Raw genomic sequence first — 24,329 nt, forward strand, 5'->3', positions numbered from 1 at the left:
GCTAATATTTATTGAGCATTTAGTACATGTCAGGTGCTCTTCTAAGCACTTTACATTGCTTAGTGTATTTAATTCCCACAGAATTATATAAAGCAGGTACAATTATTATCCCATTTTGATTTAACTCCCTAAGTTTGCAACTTAACTCTGAAGATCTACCTCACGCCTGAGAAAATTTATTCACTCTGTACTAGAGTATAATTAAAACCTCTTAATTCACAGTAGAATCATTTGAGCATATGGTAGACTTTCTGGTAAGATAATACCTCCCGATAGAGTACTGTGATTTCAGTGACTATGTACAAATTTATTTCTTTTTTTTTACAGGTACCCCACTTACGAATTTATTAGTGATAATTCTATCTCTTGGTCTGCTGGGCTACACAATCGATACACAGAAAATTCACTTCGGGGTGTGATCCTGGATATACACTTTCTCTCCCAGGCAGACTTCCTAGTGTGTACTTTTTCATCCCAGGTAAGTGATAGTAGGGCATGTTTCAATGGCCAATATTTTTTTGGTCATATTGAGTTCAGGAAGTTCTTGGTTGTTTTGTTTTGTGTATGTATGTATGTGTGTTTAATGTTATCATGACTCAGGTGCAATTTTCCTAATATTTGGGAATGATCTCTTTTGTGAAAGAATGGGAAGATTCCATACCCTCCCCTCCAAAAAAAATAGGTATTCAGGTATTTAGTTGCTTACAAGCAATTGTTGACTACATCTCCACTGAAGCCAGCTATTGGAGTTGTTTAAAGTACTGGCATGTTCACAGCATTTAACCAAAATAGCAAGTAAGTAAGCTTACTTAATACTTTCTGATTTTGTAGGGGTGCCTGGGTGGGTCAGTCAGTTAAGCTTCCAACTCTTGGTTTCGACTCAGGTCATGATCTCAGGGTCATGAGATCAAGCCCCATGTAGGGTTCCGTGCTCACTGCATGATCTACTCAGGATTCTCTCTCCCTCTGTCTCTGCCCCTCCTCCTGCTGGTGTGCACTCGCTCTCTCTCTCTCAAATAAATAAATAAAATCTTTTTTCAAAAAATACTTTCTGATTTTGTATAGTCAGTATGCAGCCAGCATCCATCCACTTCTACACATAGGTGCACTGATACTGAGAGGCTTAAACACCAAGCATTGTGTCTCACTCAATTGCTTTATAGGAAATAAAGTGTAAATGTAATTCTTTTTCAAGTCCTGTTACATTTCTACCAAGCAAGAGACTGTATATTAAATTTAGGCAATACCATATTACAATCGTTCTTTGAGTTTAATTGTTGCAGATAATTATATGTTATGGGCTTGGTGTTTTTGTTTTTATGAGTGGTCCAATCAGCCTTGTATACACAGTGGAATACCAGCATAGAAATATTTATTGTTGGTTTTATCCTGCTCTCATTTATGTGCATATTATGGGTTAGTTCATTCAACAAGCTGTTAAATGACTATTTGTGCTCAGAATTATATTAGGTGTGGAGAGGATTTCTAGGGTGATTGAAGCTACAACAGATCTTACCCTGGTCCAGAATCTAGTGAGCAAAATACTCACATGAAGTAACTGGAGAGTAATTACCAAGAAATATAGATCATGTAAGATAAATCTTTGCCTAAAAGCTTAGAAGAAGCAGAGAAAAGAAAATGTGAGAAGGGAGGCCGCACCATTTTCATGGGAATATACTTCAGAGAGTATAAAGAAATGGACAGTTTTTTTATTTTGTGACAATGCACATTGTCACAATGGGGTGGTGATATGATTATTGGAAAGATACCTACCCCAGCAAAGGCTATGAGTTTCTTCAATATGAAATAAGAATACAACTTTCCACCCAGAGCAGAAGTCACATAGCAATAGTCCTAGTCAGAACAGAAAACTTCCTTGGCCTTCAAGTTCCCATGACGGCATCCACTGCTGACGTTTTTTTCCTAACGGGGATAAGGATCCTCTCATTGAGAAGCTCCCTTTTCTAGTCTCTTGGTGGGTAGACGGGAGGAGTTATAACTACTTGGTCTCTCTCAAATGTTATTGAGAATCTGGCTATATGCCCACCTGATCAACAGGTGCAAATGATTAGTAACAACCTCTACACATTTTTGAGTGCTTATTGTTTGAATGATGAAGCAAGAGTCATTTTCCCAGATATACCACCACCTCTGTAGGCCTAGATTTTAAGCCTGTCTAAAGTCTATTCCTGTAGTCCAGGGTTGCTCAGCCTAGGCACTTTTAGCATTATAGGCAGGTACTTTGTTGTGAGGTACTGTCCTGTGCCTTGTAGGATACTCAGCAGCATTCCTGGCCAGTAGCATACTACCTCAAGTTGGGACAACTGAAAATGTCTTCAGATATTGCCAAATACCCCACAGCAGTGGGGAGGACAAAATCACCTTTGTTTAGAATCACTGCTGTAGTCATAAAGCTTGAAAATTAAATAAATATATACATGTCTGAACACTCAGCAGCCTTACATGTGGGCAGACACTGAGACAGGCATGTGCTCTATTTTGCTTTCCTTCTTCCAGCCCTCCTTAATAATACCATTAGGCTCATTCCAAAAAGAAAATCCTTTTATTTTTTTTCTTTTCAGGGATGTGCTATAGAATTTTTGATTCTTATAACCTCATGACTCTAATTTTGACCCAGAAATCGGGACCTCTATTACTTTATGATAGTAGAAATCTGTCCAAGCTTGAGGGGCATATTGTTCATACTACTTTGTTCTATTTTATGCATATCAACCTCAGGGTGTTCTCCAGACCTCAGGTTCAGAGAAGTCATTCACATGAAGGAAGAGTGGTGCTGAAAGAACTTTTTGTCTCCAAAGGAATGAGATTTGTGCTTATATATTATATTGTTCCTAAAAACTCTTGATAAGTTAGACAAAGTTCATCCGAAATAACTTTTGTTCATTTGAACCAAAGCAAAACTCAAACCAATATCTTATATACCAAAATAGATTTGAATACCTCAAAAAATTTTATGTGAGGGTTCAGAATAAAAGTTTAACAGTAAAAATACCTTACATTTATATACTGAGTAGCAGTTTGCTAAATGTGATCACTGCCATTATCACAAACCTTTCTTGATGACTATCAGCTGTAGCATTTGAAATTATGGAATAATTCCACATTCACTGATAAATCTCTGGGCTTACTTGTATTCCAGCATTTTTTGCAAATATTTTTAGAAAAAAAATGGGTTTAGTACAGTTCAATATTTTTGCACTGTGAATGAAATTGGTTGCTTGATTGTAGAGGTTCTCTTGCCATAAACCAAAATTGGAACTGTTTGAAATTTTCCCAGAAATGTCTCATCATCATCACCAGTGGAGTGTGAGAAAAAGTCACTGATAGCATCAAAATGCCAGGCCATTGACTCCTAGGCAGAGAACAAAATGAGGCAACATGGACTTTGGAATCAGACTGGGTTCAAATCTAACTTTGATCACTTAGTATCTGGGTGGCATTTGAACAAATTAGTTAGCCTATCACTGACCTTTTTTCCCCCAGCCTGTAAAACAGTAGTAGGACCTACTGCATAGAGTTTTTGTGATGATTAGAAGTTATATGTAGGGGCGCCTGGGTGGCTCAGTCGTTAAGCGTCTGCCTTCGGCTCAGGTCATGATCCCAGGGTCCTGGGATCGAGCCCCGCATCAGGCTCCCTTCTCGGCGGGAAGCCTGCTTCTCCCTCTCCCACTCCCCCTGCTTGTGTTCCCTCTCTCACTGTGTCTCTCTCTGTCAAATAAATAAATAAAATCTTAAAAAAAAAAGAAAAGTTATATATAGGAGCGCCTGGGTGGCTCAGTCAGTTAAGCGTCTGCCTTCGGCTCAGGTCATGATCTCAGGGTCCTGGGGTCGAGTCCCGCATCGGGCTCCCTGCTCAGTGGGAGTCTGCTTCTCCCTCTGCCCCTCCCCACCGCTTGTGCTCTCTCTCTGTCAAATAAATTTAAAAAAAAATATTTAAAAAAAAATAAAAGTTATATGTAAAGCACTGAGAATAGTACTTAGCAATATATTAAATACAATGTTAGCTGCTGTTGTTATTTATAAAGGGAAAAGTATAGGAGTACCTTTGTGTGTTAGACTCTACAGTATTTATTTGAGCAATCTTTTTTCACATGGCCCCATTTCAGACCACATACTCCCATGTTTTAGGAGGAGCATGAAACATGCTGTTCAAGGACTCTGTTACTCCTGCTTGTGGTCATGGGTAATGCTTAGGTTCCACTGAATAATCATGTACATTGTACGGGTATAACAATTCTTTGTTAAGAGGAGCAGCCAGAGAGCGCCTGCATGGCTCAGTCAGTTAAGCATCTGACTCTTGATTTCTGCTCAGGTCATGGTCTCAGGATCATGAGATCAAGCCCTGTGTTGGGCTTGGAGAGCAGCAGGAAGTCTGCTTGAGAGTCTTTCTCTCCCTCTCCCTCTGCCCCTTCCCCGACTCACACTTTCTCATGCTCTCTCCCTCACTCTAAAATAAATAAATAAATCTTAAAAAAAAAAAAAAAGAAAGAAAAGTAGCCAGTAAATTCAGCATTTCAATTTCTCTGTGCCAACGTACCTCAACTCTTTTATTTAGCTTATTGAAAGAGAACATCACCATATAATATAAATTTTCAGAAACAAAAGCTCTTCATTCCCAAAGGGTGAATGATAAGTAATAGTCTTTGCTTTAACAAATGCAAGTAAAATTGTGTATGTGTTGACTTTAGGGAAATTAATCTGCAGAACATTCTTACATATGCCATAGGCATGCTGGGAAATGGAAAAGGACTAAAGTGTTACATCCAGAAGGGTGACAAAAGAATAAAACATCGAGAACCAAATCTCAGCCCAGAATAAAACATGGACAACCAACTCTCAAACTTTCTTCAATGATAATATCATATTCCAAGAGATTATTAGAAAGTGACAAAGAGGTTAATATCTTCTTCGTAATGCTTTGACAACCCTGCAGTTTTGTCTCCTATGTCCAATCCTTTTAGGACTATTACACTATAAGACAATAGTGAGAAAGAGTTTATCTGTTGACCATGAGCTGTTGTAGGCAATACTGGAAGAATGAAATGCCATGCAAGACTTGGTTAATGTTTGAGAAACCGCAGGCACCAATACCATGGCACCTTGATTGGGATTCCTCATCACATTTTGGACCCATCCCCCTCAGTCTCAGGATCTGGGAATTCTCTCTCCTTAAAGGAAAAGTTTTTTTAAGCCAATAATATGACTTTACTCTCTAGTTTTGTTACTATTGTTGCTCTTAGTTCTCTGAATCCCTTCATCAGAGCTGTTTCTCAAGGCCAGGTTTGTCCTAAAAGCCTCATAAATTGAAGGGAACAATCCTCGGGATTTAATCTGAAAATTAGAGGCAATATTAACATTTTCAAAGAACATCATGTAAGTTTTGAAAGCTATGCAATCACATTCCAAATTATTCTTGCCTATACCCGAAGCATCTACTTTGTCACTTATTTTCCTATTTAATAAAACCATCTTAAATATGAAACACAGAAATTATAGTTGGTGAAATAGCAGTGGTTATTCAGTTGTACTTAGTTGTAAATAGGCAAAATATCAGAAAGGTTTTAAAAAAAAAAAATACTACTTATCCGGTTTTGGAATCAGTTTTTATTACTCTGGAATCTAATTTACAGAAATTGTTGTAGATGCTCACTTTAAAGGCTTTGGGTAATCAGCATTTTTAAAGGAGCAATCAACATTGTTCAGTAGTTTTAACCATTAAAATAACAATAGGACAAAATTACTTTTCCCTTGTAACACTTTCCTTTTTCACCCTTAATACAACACTCTCATGGTACTCTGTTGTCTGGTTCCAAATCCACACACAATACACCTGGCCTCCTTACCTTCTGAATCAGATTTTGGAAAGCCCAAAGGGAAAAATATATACTACATTCATTTTATTCGACAGATGACTCTGGATAGGAATTTCCAGTGAGGTAAGGCCCATGAAACAATAGTAGATACTGTTCTCTCGTTGAATCGCAAAACAAAGTAGTTTACAGGAAAAGTGCATACATCTCTCAGCATCACCCAGGGAGACAAGAACTTACTTCCAACTTCTCACACTAGGAGATCCTCCTGGCCCCATCTATTTTGACAGAAAAACAAGATCCCATCTGCTCTGATAAGGCTTTGGAGGCTCATATAAACTCAGCTGGTTGCTTCTCAGGGATAAAATTCAGGTTAATGGAACTTCCTCTCCTTTTTAATTTTTTTTAATACAGTTGCATCTGTATTTTATCCTTTGGCAACATTTTTGCTCTTACTCATCACTGTGTGCTTAGTGGTGTTCTAAATGATACACTGACATGAAATAAGAAATAAAACTTACTACATATAGCCAGCCACTGCTTTCAAACCAAAAGGTTTGCCTCTCTCAATCATGCTACCTGTCCAGTATCAAACTTAGTATTGATATCAGCTGAAAGCCTTCCTTTACCTGTCACACAGTTTGGATTGGTAAAGCCCAGAGAGGAAGCCTAAGGTAATTAAATGCAAACATTAACACTATAGTCATCTTTCTAGCCCTTTGCAGTAAGGTGCCCATGGTAAATATAGAGAAATCTTTTTAACTACTAAGAATGTTATATGTGGATCTTAGAGATTAAATATCACTCATGGACCTGCATTTCCACTGCTAGGCTAGTATTATGCATGAAGCAGTATTCATTCAACAGGTACTCCTGAGCACCTACTATGTGGGCACAGTACTAGGTACTTATTCTAAGACAGTTTAGTGTATAGTGGAGAGCCAGAAAGTATTCTCATTGTAGCTCTACCATTTACTAGCTCCTTCCCCTACCCCCACTTTTTTTTTTTTTTTTGAAATTCACTTAATCTTTCTGGGGCTTATTTCTTCAGCTGTAAAATATGGATAATAACAGCACCCACCAGTATTATGAGAAAGATAAAGGGCCTTATATCAGCCTACCTCAGTGTCTGAAATTTCTACCATTCATTTTTCTTTGGCTTAAGAAAATACATATGTTATCCACAGGCTAACACTTTATGGATACCAAAATATAAACTGATTATTAGGATTATCCTCCAAAAGAAAGTAGATCCCTAAGGGTGTGGGACTGCAGGCAATGTTTTTATGAGGGTGAGACATTAATAGTGGAGAGGAGGAAATACATCAGAGCTCATTGCCACAGTGTGTGGTCATCCCAAGGGCAATGCAAGTTCCTGCATTCCTGGCTAGAGATAATTGAAGAGTGGGCACTGAAGAAAAGAAAAAAAAAAAAAACCTGTCAAGTTTGCCCAAGGCTTGCTTTGGCCTTATGTTTGTTCTTTCTGGTGTTACAATCCAAATATGGAGACCAGGATATACAAGAGAAATATGCTTAGGAGTTAACAAGCATACACAAACTGCCTAGGTTCAAAACTGGAATCTACCACTTAATAATAGTGTGACCTTGGGCAAATTCCTTAACTGACCTTTGACATCTGTAAAATGAGCATGATAGAATTTTATGGGGCTACTTAGAGGATTAAATTCAGTAATACCTAAAAACAATGTCTGACAGCAAAAACTCCAAAAATACCAGCCTCTATCATTGTCACTATACTTTGCTATTATTGGAGCTGCTTTGTTTTAATTGTTTAGTTTCTTCCTCTCCGGAGTCTCCACTTGATTTTGCTTATCCCCTATGGGCCTTCGGCTGACTTTGGAGTTCCCGTTCCAAAACTTTTTGACCCTTATTTTGTTACAATCTCAGTATTCTACCAATGATCTCAATTGTACCATGACATCCCCACATCCCCAATGTAAAATTAGTTTGTTGATGGAGTAGCAAACTTGCAAGCAAAGTCATTGTCTTGGTTCTATGACTAGTTGAAATTCTAGCACTAGAATTTGGGCCGATCACTTACTCTCCTCATATTTTAGTCCATATTTGCAAAATTTAAAATATTTTCTAAACTTAGTTTCATTTGCAGATTACATATAGCATTTGAAAAGCACCCCTGCAGTTCCTGAAATTCAGATTCTTTAAGAAGTTAAGGTGATGCTTAACCTAATCAGATTTCATTTGCTCATAATAGTTAAGGATGAGTGGCTCCATTTAGTTTTTGATCTCGTAAATACCAGAGTTTTAAAGGACTAGTGGGTAATCCTGATTTTGCTCCACTGAGCGGGTTAACAATTACTGTTAGTAGTATCATTTTAAATAAATGCAAAAGTATTGGCATAGTGACAATAAAGCTTCATTAACTAAGACAACTACAACTGAGATTTGAGAAAATTTGACTTGAGTTCTCTGTTCACAATGATTTATAATGGAATAATTTTCTAAGTAAAATGGTAGTGTTCTCTCTTCTGTGTTCACCTATTCTTAGAAAAGTTCCTGAAACCCATTTCCTCTATAAAGAATGTATTTATTAATTGCTTAAAATGTTATACCCCCATGAAAGTAGTTATTGTTTAACTTTATCACCAAGCTGCAGGCTCAGTGTACAAAGTTCATATTGTGGAATTTCAGCGGCCATCCAGCGGGCATAGTAGGTATTCTTTGGACAGAGGAATCTTTTAAGTAGCCTTAAATGCATCAGGTAGATGCATCTTCACCAAAGGCTAGGCCATCTTATTTTAGTTCTAGAATGCTAATATCTACTCAGGGCTCTTAAAACTCTTTAGAACAGAAATGACAGATATGTTTTAGCTCACCTGCCAATGCTAGTTGTCAATAATTACATGAATTTCTATTGAGAAGAGTTCTGAGATCAAGTCCAACCTAGCAGAAAAGAGTATGTGATTGACTGAGACTGAATGGAGGGGAAGGGAGTAGCAGCATATGTGTTAAGTATTTATAATCCTAATGCTCAACCTTAAATTCTTCAAGGGCACAAACGATGTCTTACTCATTTTTCTTTCACCAGTGCCCAACACAAGGTATACTGTGTGACTCTTAATAAATGTTCATTAAAATTAACTGATTCATATTCTTAAAGTACTTTGCATTGTATATATATATTTTTTTTTCTCCCAGAGACTTTAGTTGTAGTAATCTTTTATGTTTAAAAAAAAAGAGAAACAATTGTGCACAAAGATGAAGAATGACTTGTGCCATATCTGAGAGCAAATGGACTGAAAACCTGTGACTAGAATCTACTACTTCTCATCTTCTCAGTCCTAGTCCTGGTCTAGTCCTAGTCTGTTTGTCCAAGGGCCTTCAGATTGTGATGAAGGAGATTTTATGTATACTAACATTTTTTTTTCATTCTTTCCCAAGGTCTGTCGAGTTGCTTACGAAATCATGCAAACACTTCATCCTGATGCTTCTGCAAACTTCCATTCTTTGGATGACATCTACTATTTTGGGGGCCAAAATGCCCACAACCAGATTGCCATTTACCCTCACCAACCTCGAACTGCAGATGAAATCCCCATGGAACCTGGAGATATCATTGGTGTGGCTGGAAATCATTGGGATGGCTATTCTAAAGGTGTCAACAGGAAACTGGGAAGGACGGGCCTATATCCCTCCTACAAAGTCCGAGAGAAGATAGAAACGGTCAAGTACCCCACATATCCTGAGGCTGAGAAATAAAACTTCGATGGAAGAGAAGGACAACTAAACTCAGTTCAAATCATTTGAGCCAAACAGTAGATGAAGAAGGCCCTGACCTTACAACACATGGTGAAATGAGTAGACAACTTCAAGCACCAGGAGGAACTGGAAATGACAGATGCTTCATTGGTGGAATTACTCTTTAACGAGGGCTACAACGCCCTTAAACTCATGCACAGTCCAGTAATGTACTCACATATAACATACAAACAGGTTGTTTTCTACTGTGCCCCTTCTTTCAAGATTATGTCCCCATGAACAAACACTGCCACATTGTGTAATTTAAGTGACACGGACATTTTGTGTGAGACTTCAAACATGGTGCCTATATCTGAGAGACCTTCGTGACCTAATGAGAAGACCAGAAAAGCTCCCTACTATGGGGAGGTTGGTTCTTAGCCAGTGGTGCTATTGTAACCACTGAATTCACTCCAATCAGCAGATTCAGAATGAGAATGGATGTTTTTGTCTGGATTTTTTTTTTTTTAAGTAATTGCATCAGTTCCTCCACTTCGTCATTAATAAGTGAAGGATACATCAGAAAATAAAATATTCACACTCCATTAGGAACTTTTGTAAAACAATGCCGTGAACGGATCTTTAGTACTCAGTGTTTCTGGACATTCTCTTTGATAACAAAAAATAAATTTTAAAAGGAGGAATTTTGTAAAGTTTCTAGAATTTTCCATCATTGGATGATGTGGTGGTCAGCTTTATAGTAGAAAATCTATGATAAAAAGAGGAGTTTTCTAGTTTTTCTGCTTAATTTTTTTTGTTTCTGATTGAGTGACTACTCAGTTCTTAGGTCAAAGAGTCATTAGTCCATTTTAACAGAGTCATTAGTCCATTTTAACACTGAAAACTGAATTTAGTTGATACACATTACAGAGTTGTGAAGATATTCTCTGAGCGCTTTTATTTTCTTATTTTGGGCGTTATTTTTTTAATTGAATTAAATAATCACACTTCTTGTCCCAGAGGAACTGTCACCTCCATTTCCAAAACGAACAATTTCAGGCTTGTTGGTAACCTTTCTTATTGCGGCCATTGTCATTTTTTGTGAGTTGAGTCCTGTTGTTTTACCCAGGAACCAATATGTGTCTTTTCTTATGTCCTGCTTTTGAGAGCACCAGGAACCTTTGGGGTTGAGAAGCTGGCTCTGTTTCTCAAGTACATATCTCACAGTATGTAGAGTTTGCTGAATAAAGGAGAGTGGAACCAGTGTGAGACCCAAGATGGACTTGGGATTCTCTCTTCCAAATACTTCTTTTAGTAATTCCATGAGAGAATCACTTCAGAAGATAAGACTTTGATGCCCTCTATGCTTTCTCTCTGAACATCACTTTTCTCCTTGTAGAAACATTTCCTACTTTCAGGAGCCTGCCTCCTTCAGATGCATGGCAAGCATATTTCATAGCATGTGTTCTACATTCTGAAGGAAGAATTTGATCCATTAAGAACCAGTAGCAGGCCTGGTGTTGAATATCAGGAATGCCAAACAGAAAAGCTGTCTTTGACATCCTCACTAAATGAAAATACCTATATGTAAAATCTCCCCACGAAACTTCCCTAAATTCTTTCTACCTGTCATGTCAAGTCTCCCAAAGAGCAAAAACTAATTACCTATAGTGTCAGCAAGCAACTTTCAGTTTAGTTTTAGTACAAATAAAAGTCATTTGGAATAAAAATCTCCCACTGAGCAGAGGTACTTTTGAATGAGTTATTTTCTTTTTTTCCTTTTTTTTTTTTTTTTTTTTTAAGTAGGCCCCATGCCCAATGTGGAGCTTAAACTCACAACCCTGAGATTAAGGGTCACAGGCTCTACTGACTGAGCCAGCCAGGTGCCCCTGAATATGAGTTATTTCCTAATTCCCATCTCACTTGTCATCAGAACATCAGTAACCATGGGTTACTAATGATAGTATATCTTCCTCTGCTGTTAATTTCTCTGCTGAGATTTCCTGTTTTTATTCATTACAAGCATTTTATTTTCTCTATAGAACATAGCTATAACTACTTTAAAATTATTTTCTACTAAATCCAATATCTGAATCATCTCAGAGTTGGTCTCCGCTCTTGGTCTTTTCTCCAGAGAAGGAGTCATATTTTTCAGGTTCTTCAAATGCTGAGTAATTTTAGATTGTTTTGCAACTGAATGTTGTAAATGTTTGTGTTGTGGATTCTGTTATATTCCTCTGAACAGAGTACTGATTTTTTTGTTTGTTTATTTGTTTGTGTTAGCAGGCATTTTAGCTTCATTGGACTCAAACTATCAATTGTGTTTTGGGCCAGAGCTCAAATCTCAATTCAGTTCTTTTATCTTTAGATGGAGTTTACCCTGCACTTGTGTAGTTCAGGGGCCCGCCAGAGATCTGCATAGAGTTCATACATAAAATTTGAGTTTCTCTTTTCTTTGGTTCTTCTGAGATTTTCCCTCTCACTTTCTAGCAGCTGTGGTTGCCCTGATTCTGTGGTTTCCTCTGATTCTTCAACTGCAGTTTTCAGTCAGCTAAAAGCCATAAAAATGGGAACTCACCTTGTGCCATTTCCTTCTTCTAAGTTTCAACCTGTCTCCAGAGTTTGCCTGCTTTTTTTGTTCATTCTCTAATGCCTTTGGGTGGTTTTTTTGTATTTTGTCAGGTTTACAGTTGTTCTCCATTGGAGGATCTGTTCAGTAGGTACTTAAACTCCACCATACCAGAAGTGAAACTCTGAGGCAGAGACTTAAAATGAAAAAGCAAGGTGTGGGAGGAAGGAACAGTCTTACGACAGCCTGTTTAGACTCTAACCTTAATAGCTAAGCAGCCAGTAGCTTCAGGCAGTAAGGAAGATAAAGAACTAACCTAATTATTAAACCTGCAGGTGTGAAGGGCTAATGAATACTGCTTACCACATCTTCCTGAAAAGCTTTTCTGAGCCACTTTTTTGCAAATCATGTAAATGATGTTGATTCCTCTTTTACTCACTGTCTTGTGGGGAGGGCTGGCATTTCCTCCCCACTGGTGTACTTTCTCCATGAGGACATGGTACTTAAAAACTGCATGATTTTGAATTGAGTGACCAGTGCTAGATTAGGAAGGTTTGGGTCTTTTCCTTTTATAAGACCCATTTCTGAAGGAGCCTTATTAGAACCAAATTACTAGCCTGGGCTGATTGAATGCAGGCACCAAAATCCTGCATATTAATGACTAAGGGGTTATAAAAGGTCTAACCAAGGTTCTCCTGGTCCTACCACTGAAGTCTGAGTGAGTTGGTACTGAGCTGGCATTTTGTGCCTGCTGTGAAAGTGCTCCCAGCCCTAATCCAGGGTTTCTTGGTGTCCCAAGTGAGGGACAGACCAGTTGTTTCCCTCTCTCAAGCTTTAGTTTTTCCTATTATATAGAGCCCAGCCTATCTCCTGGGTTCCCTCTTAAATCAAGAACATGAACTGAGCTTCTGAGAGGGTTGAGTGTTAAAAGAGAAAAAGCACACTTAAAAACAATCTCATGAAATATTGGTGTATTTAGTTCTGAGGGATTACAATTACCGAATATTCAAAAAGCAGGAAAGGTATTAGTCTAAATGGTGCACTAGAAAAATCTCTGCCTCAGTAAGAAATCTCTCTTAGTTGAGGAGCAATAGACAAGTCCTCTTTGATCATAGCCAATTGCCTCATACTTCATTTGTGCTCCCAGGAAGGCTGTGCAATAGCCAGGATCAATAGACCTATATAGAACAGATGTGTGGCTTGGGAATTGATGAATTTGGGGACTTGGTTATGACACCCAAATATATGCCAGATACAGACCCTAGGGAATTTTTAAATGCGGTGTCCCCAGGAAAGCACAAAGGAGAGTTTGCCTCTGTTCTTACTGGTTCCTGGCAGCATTCTCCCTTATGGAAACATGGAGGAGCTAGTCCAGGATCCTTGGCAGGGCAGAGGGAAGCCTTGGTAAGTTCTTGGCTTCAGGTGTCCTTGATATTATACGTGTTTGATCCTTGCCTTTGACAGTGGATTCGTTTTTGGTTCTTTATGCAAGTCAGAATTTCTGACTCTGGGTACCTGCTCAGCTATTCAGCCTTGACATCACCAGTCCAGTTCAGTTGCCACCTGCTTTCTCCTTATCCTTAAATTAGACAATCTTGATTTTGTTTCCTACTACCTTTACAGAGAATGATCTCATGTGTTGCTCTTGTTACTGTTCATTCCCTATGCAGTTCCTATCCTAATTACTAACGCTATAGTTTTGTCATTGACATCTCCAAGATATGGAGGGAATATAAAGGAAACCAAATATTCCCCTGGACAGTTTTAGGTAAGATATTCCTGGACCTGAGGTATAATGAAGCTATGATACTCTGTATTTGTGTCTATTTAAGCTAAAGATTTCAAATATTTTCATACTACACTGAAGCAGAGCATGGCCAGGACATCCTTTGTGTAACACTATGTCCCATCTGGACAGAGCCTGCACTTTTTTAAAAGCAATGTATCAAAGACCATGGCCATAATCATTTGGTGTTTGGGAAGAGAGCCAGTAAGAGAGTTCCAAGCTTCTGCTGACCTCCTGTCATCTGTAAATGTTCTCTGTGACCTCTCCTCCAGCATCAGTGTCCCACAGAGGCTCTTGTTCCCTAACTGCCTGTGTGGGTAGAGAAAAGGCCGTTAACAAAGGAAAAAGCAGTATGTTTGTTCATAACCCAGCTGCATATGGGAGCATCTGTGGAGGCTGGGAATGTGCAGTGCTTTGTATAGAAAGCACAGATAGTTTAGACTGTGGGTGTGGTCAGCAGTCTGAAGAATGCTGGGACTTTGAGTTTCTGACTTGTCTTAACTTCCCTACTGGATTGCAGCCCCTAAGAATTTCTGACCCAACAAAAGAAATGGAGCAAAGGCAAAAGTTCTCAGTTTTATTTCTTTATCATAGTGCCTACAAGCAGGTAATGTACATGTATCTCAGATCCTCCAGGGGAAAGAGCAACAGTACTGTTGGCCCTTGAACGGTGTAGGTCCACTTATACGTGGGCTTTTTTTTTTTTTTTTGTGATACAGTATGGTACTGTAAATGTATTTTCTCTTCATTATGATTTTCTTAATAGCATCTTTTCTCCAGCTTACTTTACTGTAAGAATATAGTATATAATACATACAACATACAAAATATGTGTTAGTCAATTGTTTATGTTATTGGTAAGGCCCCTGGTCAAGTAGGCTATTAGTAGTTAAGTTCAGAGGGAGTCAAAAGTTATATATGGATTTTCAACTGCATGGGCGGGGGGCGCTGCCCCAACTCCCACATTGTTCAAGGGTCAGCTGTACTCACTGAAAATCACTGAACTGGAATTCAGAACACTTAGCCTTGTGATTTTGACTCTGCTATTAGATGTGAACAGGTCAAATAGTTTTTCAGTGCTCTATTTTCTTCATTTTTGGAATGAATTGCTTGGATTTAATCAGGTTCTAAAAGTGTTTATTGTCTGGTTGGGTTCCACATGTCTAAAGAAGATAGCTACTACTCAGCCTGAGCTGATTATTGTCCCAAGGACAGAATATGGCCAGATCTTTGTATTTCAAGACCAGCAAAATCTGTTTGTTAGGCACCATCTTCAAATCTTTAAATATTAACAGCTAATTCAAAAAATACATAAAACACTAAGGGGAGCAAATAACACATCTGTAGCTACTTTTGGCCCATGGTCCATTAGTTTACAATCTCTAGATCTAGAAGGTTCTTTCCTAACTTCAAGATTCTATCTCTGGAAAGGATTGGTAATATGGGTAACAGCCGTATAGTGCTTTCAGGTTCAGTTGCCACACATGTCCCAAGTCTTTGGAAATACCTGCTTGGGTGGCGCTTATCCTGGGCTCAGAAGTAACTTAGTATGCTGAAGGACAGCTGTGCTGTGATAGCTCCTACCCTGGGCCCCTCTCATACTTGGCCTTAAGGATCCAAAGTTGGCTCCGTTTCAACTGCCTTGACCACCAACCTTGATTTCCTACACTAAGGCTTACGGACTGCCTGTGACTCAAGAGGCACAAACTGAGGTGCCACCTTAGGGAGTTCCTGTTATTTTTCTCCATTATACCCAAATATTAAGATACCAGAGTACGCTTCAAGTCTCTTGTCCTCAGTGTAGAGAGAGATAACAGGGCCCTTGGTAGTCTTTGAGGAGACATGGTGAACTAGGAGATACTGAATGGATTGAAGATGAGCTGATATTTCTGTTTCTAAAAATGAGAAGATAGATTACCAACATATAGATGGGTACATTGACAAGTCATGAATGAGGTTTTGGACTAGATTGTTAAAAAGGTGACAGTGGTAACTATGCAAGAAACAGACATACCAGACTAATCTTATTTCTTGTTTTCATACAGCTTTACAGTAACAAGAATGACCATAACAGTTAGCACTTAGCACTTTCTATGTACCTGGGGTTTTTCTAAGTACTTTACTGGGTTGACATAATCACCATCATCATAAGGTAGGTACTATCATTACCTTTTCTTTATTGACTAGGAAACTGAAGCACAGAAGTCTTAAGTAAATTGCCCATGATGATAAAGTTAGAGGGCAGTAGAGCCAAGATTCTAATGTAGACGGTATGGCTTTTAACCACTCCAGGGAATACCGTGTCTGTGCACACTGCTTTACTAATATTTCATCACAGCATCTGTCATTGTACTGTAGGGAAGACAGAACAACTGAGGCTGCCTGGCATAAACAGTTGTATTAAGAACTAGCTGTATTTATTCAGAAGGTTTTGTTAACTCAAGTCTCTGCTAGTTTGCCATAGAGCTCTATCCTGACTTGTTCACACAGTTTATTAATCCTTTGAAAAAGGACATTGATGGGAACAATATGATTAGTAGTTAGAAACCTGAGTTCTCCTGTCAGTCTGCTTGGGTTCAAATCCTGGGTCTTCTACCTATTGGCACTGTGATCCTGAGCAAGTAACTTAACCTTTCTATACCTTCTCTTACCCATCAACTAAATGAAAATAATAAGAGTAACTACATAAGGTTTTTATGAGGATTAGATAAATTAACATGAAAATCTCTTAGCCCAGTGCCTGGTATAAAGTTCAACAAAATGAGCTATCATCACTATTCTTAGTTCCTTGTTGTCAAATTTTTTTTAGTGACTAAAAGCTGAGATAATAGCAAATTATACTATTTGAGAGAATCAGGATCCCTAAAAGTTGCTTAAAAATTGAAAGGATTGGGGCACCTGGGTGGCTCAGTCGTTAAGCGTCTGCCTTCGGCTCAGGTCATGATCCTAGGGTCCTGGGATCGAGCCCTGCATCGGGCTCCCTGCTCGGCGGGAAGCCTGCTTCTCCCTCTCCCACTCCCCCTGCTTGTGTTCCCTCTCTCGCTGTGTCTCTCTCTGTCAAATAAATAAAATCTTAAAAAAAAAAAAAATTGAAAGGGTAAATCTAGCATATTGTCAGGGCTAAGAATCACTGTATTAGATAATAAATACTAGAGTGTTTGACATCTGCACAGCTTACAAGTGTAGTTTATTCTTAGATCCAAAGGCCGGTCGTGCCTCAGTTCAGGCCACAGGAGCTGTAACTAAAGACCTAGAGAACTTAGTTGCCTGTAAACTCAGTATTGCCATTAGTGGGCTGTGACTTCCCCTCCTACCTTCCCCTACCCCTCACAAACAGAAGTCTCCTGACAGGGAAGATACTGAACTCTTGAATCTCACCTTGAATCCTGTGCTTGGTTCACGATAGCCGGTTCAGGTATTGGTGCGCCTGCTGTGGGAAGAAGTAAATAGGGTTGTTTTATGTGTCTGCAGTGTGCAGAAGCAGCAGTGATGAGACTAAGATTAACCCAACGCATGAAAGAACTTCCTAATAAATTAAGCTGTTGAGAATAACACAAGCTAATTTAGGTGGCAGCTTTCTGTTCTTGCAGGGATGTCCAAGCAGAACGGGATGCCCAAGGGAACCTCAAGCATCTAACTGGGGTTAGATAACCTACAAGTTCCACTCCAGCCCTAAATTTCTAAAAAGGTCATGGATTTGTGGTCATGCTGTAGAGACTGAAATTCCAGTGGTGCCAACCTGAAGCTGCCTGCACTAGAAGCCTGGACAGCTTGATCTGGTAGCAAGAGAAACCAAGGCCTGTTTACTAGGCTAGGTGACGATGTCTTTTCCTAGACATCAGTTATAACTGAGTAACTTAAATTTCTTACCTAAGGTAACAGGCTTCGTGAACCTCTGTTTAAGTCTGAAGACTCCTCTTTTGTTTTCTTTCCCCCCTTTGTTCCTGGTAAAGTTTCTTTCATGGAGTCACAGCTTTTTTCCTATCTAAACTAAGGGAAGAGACAAAGGCCAAGAGAACTGAGAAGTCAGGCTCTCTGGAGGGCAAGGGTTGGGATGACATCCCCCGCTGGACGAGATCTGACTTTTCCTTCCCACTCAAGAAATCGAAACAAGTGTGAGTCCCTTCTGATCTATTTCATTATTTTTAAATATCCATAAACACAAAATTGTTTGTAAACATACCTCACAATTAATCCCTGCATACTGGGGGTTCTCCTTGCCAAGAATGAGAACATCTGATGTGGGTTAAGGCTAAAGCACAAGATGTTTGAAATCAGTTAGCTCTAGTTTCTAGTTTTGGGTTCACAGCTGTTGAGTATCAACAGGTTTAGTCTGAGGTAGTGTTCTTTCAAGAAATTCTTATTGACAATTCAGACAGCCAGAATTCTCTAAGTCAGTAATTGGCACGCTCTAGCCCACTGCCTTTTTGTTGTGGAGCAGAGTTTTATTGGAACACAGGCACACCCACTTCAGTTACACACGGTCTGTGGCTGCCTTCAGGCTATAACAGCGCAGCTGAGTAGTTGTAAAAAAGACGGACTGTTATAGCCCAAAAGGCCTAAAATATTCACGGTCTGGCCTTTTACAGAAAATGTACTGACCCTTGCTATAAGTAATCCTACCTTCTAGATTCAAATGGATAACCCCAAGGGGCTCAACATCCCAAAATACTGCTTGAATCATCAAAGAAAACTTCAGTTGTAGCGTGGTAGGGCCTCCACTAATCTATGTGGTGCCTCCGTGCAAACTGGGGAAAGGTGCTCCTTTGGGCAATTATTGTAATATGCTTATTTTTATAAGAAAACTCTTACTGCCATCTGTCAGAAAATTACTTCCTAAATATACTAATAATCTGCAGTGTCTACAGTATGAATTACACTCCCCTGTAAACCTGCATGCAGCTGCCTCGGTATAGTTATGCGATCTGGTGGAAAGAACACTCTACTTGGAGTACTAGCCGTGGATTCTACTTGCAGCTCTGAAACGAAGCTGCTCGAGTCTTGGGCAAGCCATGTAATCTGTCTAGGCCTCGGTTTTCTTACCGTTAGCAGGGAGGGAGCCTACAGTAGCTGTTGTAAGAAATTAAATAAGATGATAGACATAAGATTGCTTTGTAAAGGCTTACAGCTCTGTAAAATCCATCTCCAGTCATGTTTTGGGCAGCTGCTATAGTTAGTTCATTTACAGTGTAACTGGAAAGTTGGACACATATGAACTGCACTGGAAAGTTACAATCTAACATAAAAAGTTATGTAGAGGGTGTGCCTGGGGGGCTCAGTTGGTTAAGCCTCTGCCTTCAGCTCAGGTCATGATCCTCGGGTCCTGGGATCGAACCTCGCATTGGGCTCCCTGTTCGATGGGGAGTCTGCTTCTCCCTACCCCTCTACTTGCCACTCGCCCTGCTTGTGCTATCTCTCTCGCTCTCTGTCAAATAAATAAAATATATTTTTTTAAAGTTATGTATATTTAAACTAATTATCCTTTTTTATTATTATGTTGTTGTTAATCCCCATACATTACATCATTAGTTTTTGATGTAGTGTTCCATGATTCATTGTTTGCGTATAACACCCAGTGCTCCATTCAGTACGTGCCCTCTTTAATACCCATCACCAGGCTAACCCATCCCCCCACCCCCCTCCCCTCTAGAACCCTCAGTTTGCTTCTCAGAGTCCATAGTCTCTCATGGTTTGTCTCCCCCTCCGATTTCCCCTTTAGCTAAGGGACTTCTTCCACCTTCAGCTCTCCCCACCCTGAAGACGGGGTATGAAATACTGGTTCACATTTACTGACCTCCTACTATATGCCAGACATTGTATTAAGCTCTTAACATGCTTTATTTCGCATGTGTAATCCACATCAGCCATGTGAGGTAGGCATTATTATCCCCATCTTTACAGATAAGGAAAAATAATAACTGGCCTCTATTTATTTATTTACTATGTTCCAGACACTAAGTGCTTTACATATTTTAACTCATTTCATCTTCACAATGCCCTTTGAGACATGTATGGTTATTATTTCTACTTTTCACATGAGGAAATTTATTCAGAGATTAAATCCGTGCTTTCCAAACTTTTTCTCATCATGGCACACAGAAGATTCTGATTTTTTTGGCATTCTGGATAAATTTAAGGGTTTGGGAGCAACTATATGGGGCTAGGCAAAAAATTCAGTACATCTGTATTGATAATTTGAGTAGCTGAGAGGATTCAGTGTAAGCTCGGGAAGGGTCCATGTGATGTAGTCAGCTCAGACTGCTGTCTGGCAGTGGGTACTGGCAATGAAATAACAATTATGATAGTCAGGAAATCTCACAAAGTGCCATACAAAGAGTGTTCAAGTGTAACTTCTGTTATAAAATGTTGAATAGTTACAAAAATTGCTTTAAATCCTTCATCCTAAAAATAAAGTTCACAAGCAATAGTATTTTGTGGTGCACGTAAGCCATCTGTGCTTGGCAAGTTCTGAGATGAATTAGCTGCAAGGCAAATAGCTAATAGGTGGTTGAGTAGAATCAAGACTTGAATCCAGGGCTGTCTGACTGGTAAGTCTGTTCTTCAAGCCTCTATACAATCTTGCGCCTCTGCAGTGAAAAGCCAGACTATGTGAGCCATGCTCCATTTATCCTTAGAGTATTTGATCACTTGAGGTTTGATCATCCAGACTCACTATAAGGTAAATTTGTGATCAACCATGGTCTTCAGCTAACCCTTGTTCCCCTCCTCCATTCTCCCAATAATTTTTTTTTTTATTTATTCATTTGAGAGAGCGAGAATGAGAGAGAGAGAGAGAGAGCGCACATGAGCGGGGGAGGGTCAGAGGGAGAAGCAGACTCCCCGCCGAGCAGGGAGCCCGACGCGGGACTCAATCCCGGGACTCCAGGATCATGACCTGAGCCGAAGGCAGTCGCTTAACCAACTGAGCCACCCAGGCGCCCTCTCCCAATAATTTTAGAACTAGTATTCCATACTTCTTTCTCTTCACTCTCTACCCCTATCCATAACAGGAAATAGAAAAGCAGGTGAGACAAGTGAAGATTCTGTGAGTTGAAAGGCAGTAAACGTCCCCCGTGCTCTGGAGATACCTGCTTGGGCTCACTCTCCCTTCTCTGCTTGCCTGCATCCACTGGGAGGTGAGTCCTAGCAGAGTATGCCTTCCCGGCTCAGCCTGCTGTGCTCACACAGAGATGCGAGGGTATAATAGATGGCTACTTGAGCTATCAAGTACCCAGCCCCTAAATGCAGGAGATTATTTATATATATATATATATATCCCACCCCAGAATGCTATATATATATATATATATGAAGGCACATTATTTTAATATGAAGCTTGATATTGCATGTGTATTTTACTTGATGATGACTTGTCAAGTTCCAAGCCTCTTTGCATTTGAATTTCATATTCCATCTTCAGGGTGGGGAGAGCTGAAGATAGAAGACGCAGACAGTATTTTATTCCTGGCTTTGTCTGGCATGCCCAATGACTGGTGTGTAGGCTGTGATATGTGCCTAGACATCTGGGGCAAGGTTAGTGACCCATTAAGGTGTCCTGAGCTCCGATTAGACAGAAGTTGGAGCCAGCAGAGCTGTCAACACTCAGTTTCTTTTTGATTAAGATTCTGCCTCTTAACCCCTGGAGGCCACTTATCCTTCCCACCTCTAAAAAAAGACAGAGTTAAAGCCTGAGGTCATTGCTTGGTAGAAGCCCCGGAGCTGACTGGGCGGGAAAGGGCCTCTCTTAGCCTCTCTGAGCAGCTTTCCATTATCAGGCACCAATACTGACGGGTGAGCTCATGCCCTGTGATATACAGAGCTCCTAAGCTAAAATGGCTCTCAGAGGAGCAGCTTCTCAAGGAAGTGAAAATGCTTATGCAAACCTGCTGGTTTAGGGAGATCAGGGGAAAATAAGGTTATTAGTTATTGTGGGGTTTTTGTTTTTGCTTTAGTCCATGTTGGAGGACAGGTCATGATTTCAGGGTCCTCCCACATCAGGCTCCCTGCTCAGCGGGGAGCCTGCTTCTTCTCCCTCTCCCTCTGCTCCTCCTCCTCGTGCTCACACACACACACACACACACACACACACACACACACACACTCTTTCTCTCTCTCTCTCTCTTAAACAAACAAACAAATAAATAAATAGAACTCCAAACTTCTGGGCAATGATGAAGCCTAGGTGAATAAGCCTAGACCTCTGAATTACTTCATGGAGCAGAACCACCTCCCACACTCTGCTGATGAAGAGATAAGTCTTTGTTGTATAAAAACAAACAAACAATACAATATTGAATTGACCATAATCTGGCAAATGAGGTTTTGAGCCTACCTATTTTAGATATGGGAGGAGGCTTAGTAGCTATTTGACCTTTTAGGATATCCAGAGCTATAATTAAGTACCTCTGAAGATGATAAAAAAAACAACCAACTATCATTTATTGAATAATCACTATATACCAGGTACTGTTTTACATGCTTTATATGTACTGACTCATTTATTCTTTACAAGAATCCTATGAGGGAGAATCTGGTGGTGGTCCCATTTTGTGAAGGAGGGAACTGAAAGAATGATTTCTGAGGTCAAACAAATTCTAAGTGCCAGAACCAAGATTAAAATTCAGGTCTGACTCCCAGGCTCTGTCTCTTCACTAGCCTGTAATATTGCCTCAATATTTTGTACTTTGCCATGGGGGATGGCATGAAATAATATCTGGGCAGCATGAGGTATCACCTATAAAGTAGGGCTGGACCCCCATTCTGGGGAGGAGTACACAGAACTGGAAAAGGTACAAAGTCTGCTCTTCCCCTGCCCTTGTAAAGGGTGTCCTAGTGACCACAATTTAATGATGGTGTCCTTAGTCATCTGGGATAAAAACAAGGGTGAGGGCTTCATTTACTCTGAATTTCTCTGATTTAATTCTATCTCCAGTCAACCTTGGCCTATCTTGGATTTACCACAGGAGCAAATGTATATCATCTGCCCCACTCACATCTCCTATGCCCCCACACCCTACACTTGGTCCACGCTTTGTGAACCCCCTCTCCTTCATCCCACCCCAGAACCTCTGTCTCTCCTCCCTCCTGGGCAACACAGAGCACATATTAAGGCAGAGCACATATTAAGGCAGAGAGTTATGTCAATGCCCATTAAACCTCCAAATGCTAGCAGTTACTGATAACTCCCTTGCCTCCTGACCTTACTTGCCTGCCACAGATACTGCCAACCCTCAACTCTGCTGGCTGTTGAGCCACCATCAAGCTTTTTACCAGTTTCTATCTGGGACGGGAGTTTCAAACCGCATCCTGTGGAGAGGCTTCGGGAGCCACCTGAGAAGATGGGAGAGGGTACGGACAGTGTTGAGTGAGTGGGCCACAAATCCCCACTCTCACAGCAATGCCACTTGATCTGTTCCATGTAAGATTGCATTCGGAGAATTGTCCCACTCTTGAAATAGAGAAGAAAAAAAGCCCTTGCTTTGGAAAATCCAAACCTTCCACCATTGCTGCCCACCAGGAGCAGAGGTGGGAAAAGCCAGCTGACTGTCCCAACTCCTAATATCCCACTCTCTAGGCTCTGGAGCCAAGGGAAATTACAGCAGAACAGAGCTTGTGCGTAGAGAAAGGACTGTGGGTTGCTGCGCCCCTACAGTTCCCACAGTTCTGAGTCTTCCCGTGGCCTGACGTGGAGAGGCACTAGATGAACATGGCATGAATAAGTGAGTGATTCGATCTCTGTTGGTCTGGGTGTAGTTCCAGTGGGGGGAAAACCTGGCCTTGGTCACAGAATGGCCACAATATTTATTATTTAAGATTCACAGAGGCAATTTGGCACTGACATTAAGAATGTGGGACCTAGAATAAGAACCTCTGGCTTCACATCCTGACAATGCCGCTTTCAAAGTGTGACCTTAGCCTTGCAAAATATGAATAATAGTTCCCTCATAAGGCTGTTGCAAGGATTGGGTGAATTAATATGTGTAAAGCTCTTGGCGCTTGACATGTTCGTGCTCAGTAAACACCAATAAACACTAGCTCTCACCATTGTTGTTCAAATGCTCCCTTCTGGCGCTGCAAAGCAGAACTCGTTGTCCTCTGCACTCTCGAAGCACTTTGCTCAGACCTCCAAGGAAATTGTGAGGACTTTTTTTTCTACCCCAAATCAAGTTAGATGATGGGGACAATAAAGCAGATTCTTTGAAATCAAGGTACATAGATGTCATAAGTAAAGCCCTACTCCCTCCATAGCTTTTATGGTTATGTGTCTGTCTCTCCCTCTCAACCTCTGGCTCCATTAGGGCAGGTTCCACTTTTATTCATCTTTGTATCCCGAGGGCATGGTGTGCGGTAAGCGCTCACTGCAGTTTGGTTGCATGGGTGAGCTGCATTGGCTCTGTCTGGAGTCGGAAATAACCCTGACCATTGC

General features: G+C 40.2%; 1 protein-coding gene across 8 annotated transcripts in view; it reads left to right on the top strand.

The window, feature by feature from the left end:
- The window catches only part of FUT8 (fucosyltransferase 8), a 315,924-nt gene extending 305,672 nt beyond the window's left edge, over window positions 1-10,252 (top strand). For all 8 annotated transcript variants that reach the window (XM_064571176.1, XM_064571180.1, XM_064571175.1 and 5 more), the window contains 2 exons: window positions 328-478; window positions 9,252-10,252. In XM_064571176.1, the coding sequence (XP_064427246.1) occupies window positions 328-478; window positions 9,252-9,569 (469 nt within the window). In that variant the 3' untranslated portion in view covers window positions 9,570-10,252. The remainder of the gene's footprint in view (window positions 1-327; window positions 479-9,251) is intronic.
- The last annotated feature ends 14,077 nt before the right edge of the window (window positions 10,253-24,329 follow it).

Source organism: Mirounga angustirostris, unplaced genomic scaffold (genome assembly GCF_029215605.1).
Source record: "Mirounga angustirostris isolate CCGP_5_RB_7025 unplaced genomic scaffold, mMirAng1.0.hap1 SCAF_9, whole genome shotgun sequence".
NCBI lineage: Eukaryota > Metazoa > Chordata > Mammalia > Carnivora > Phocidae > Mirounga > Mirounga angustirostris.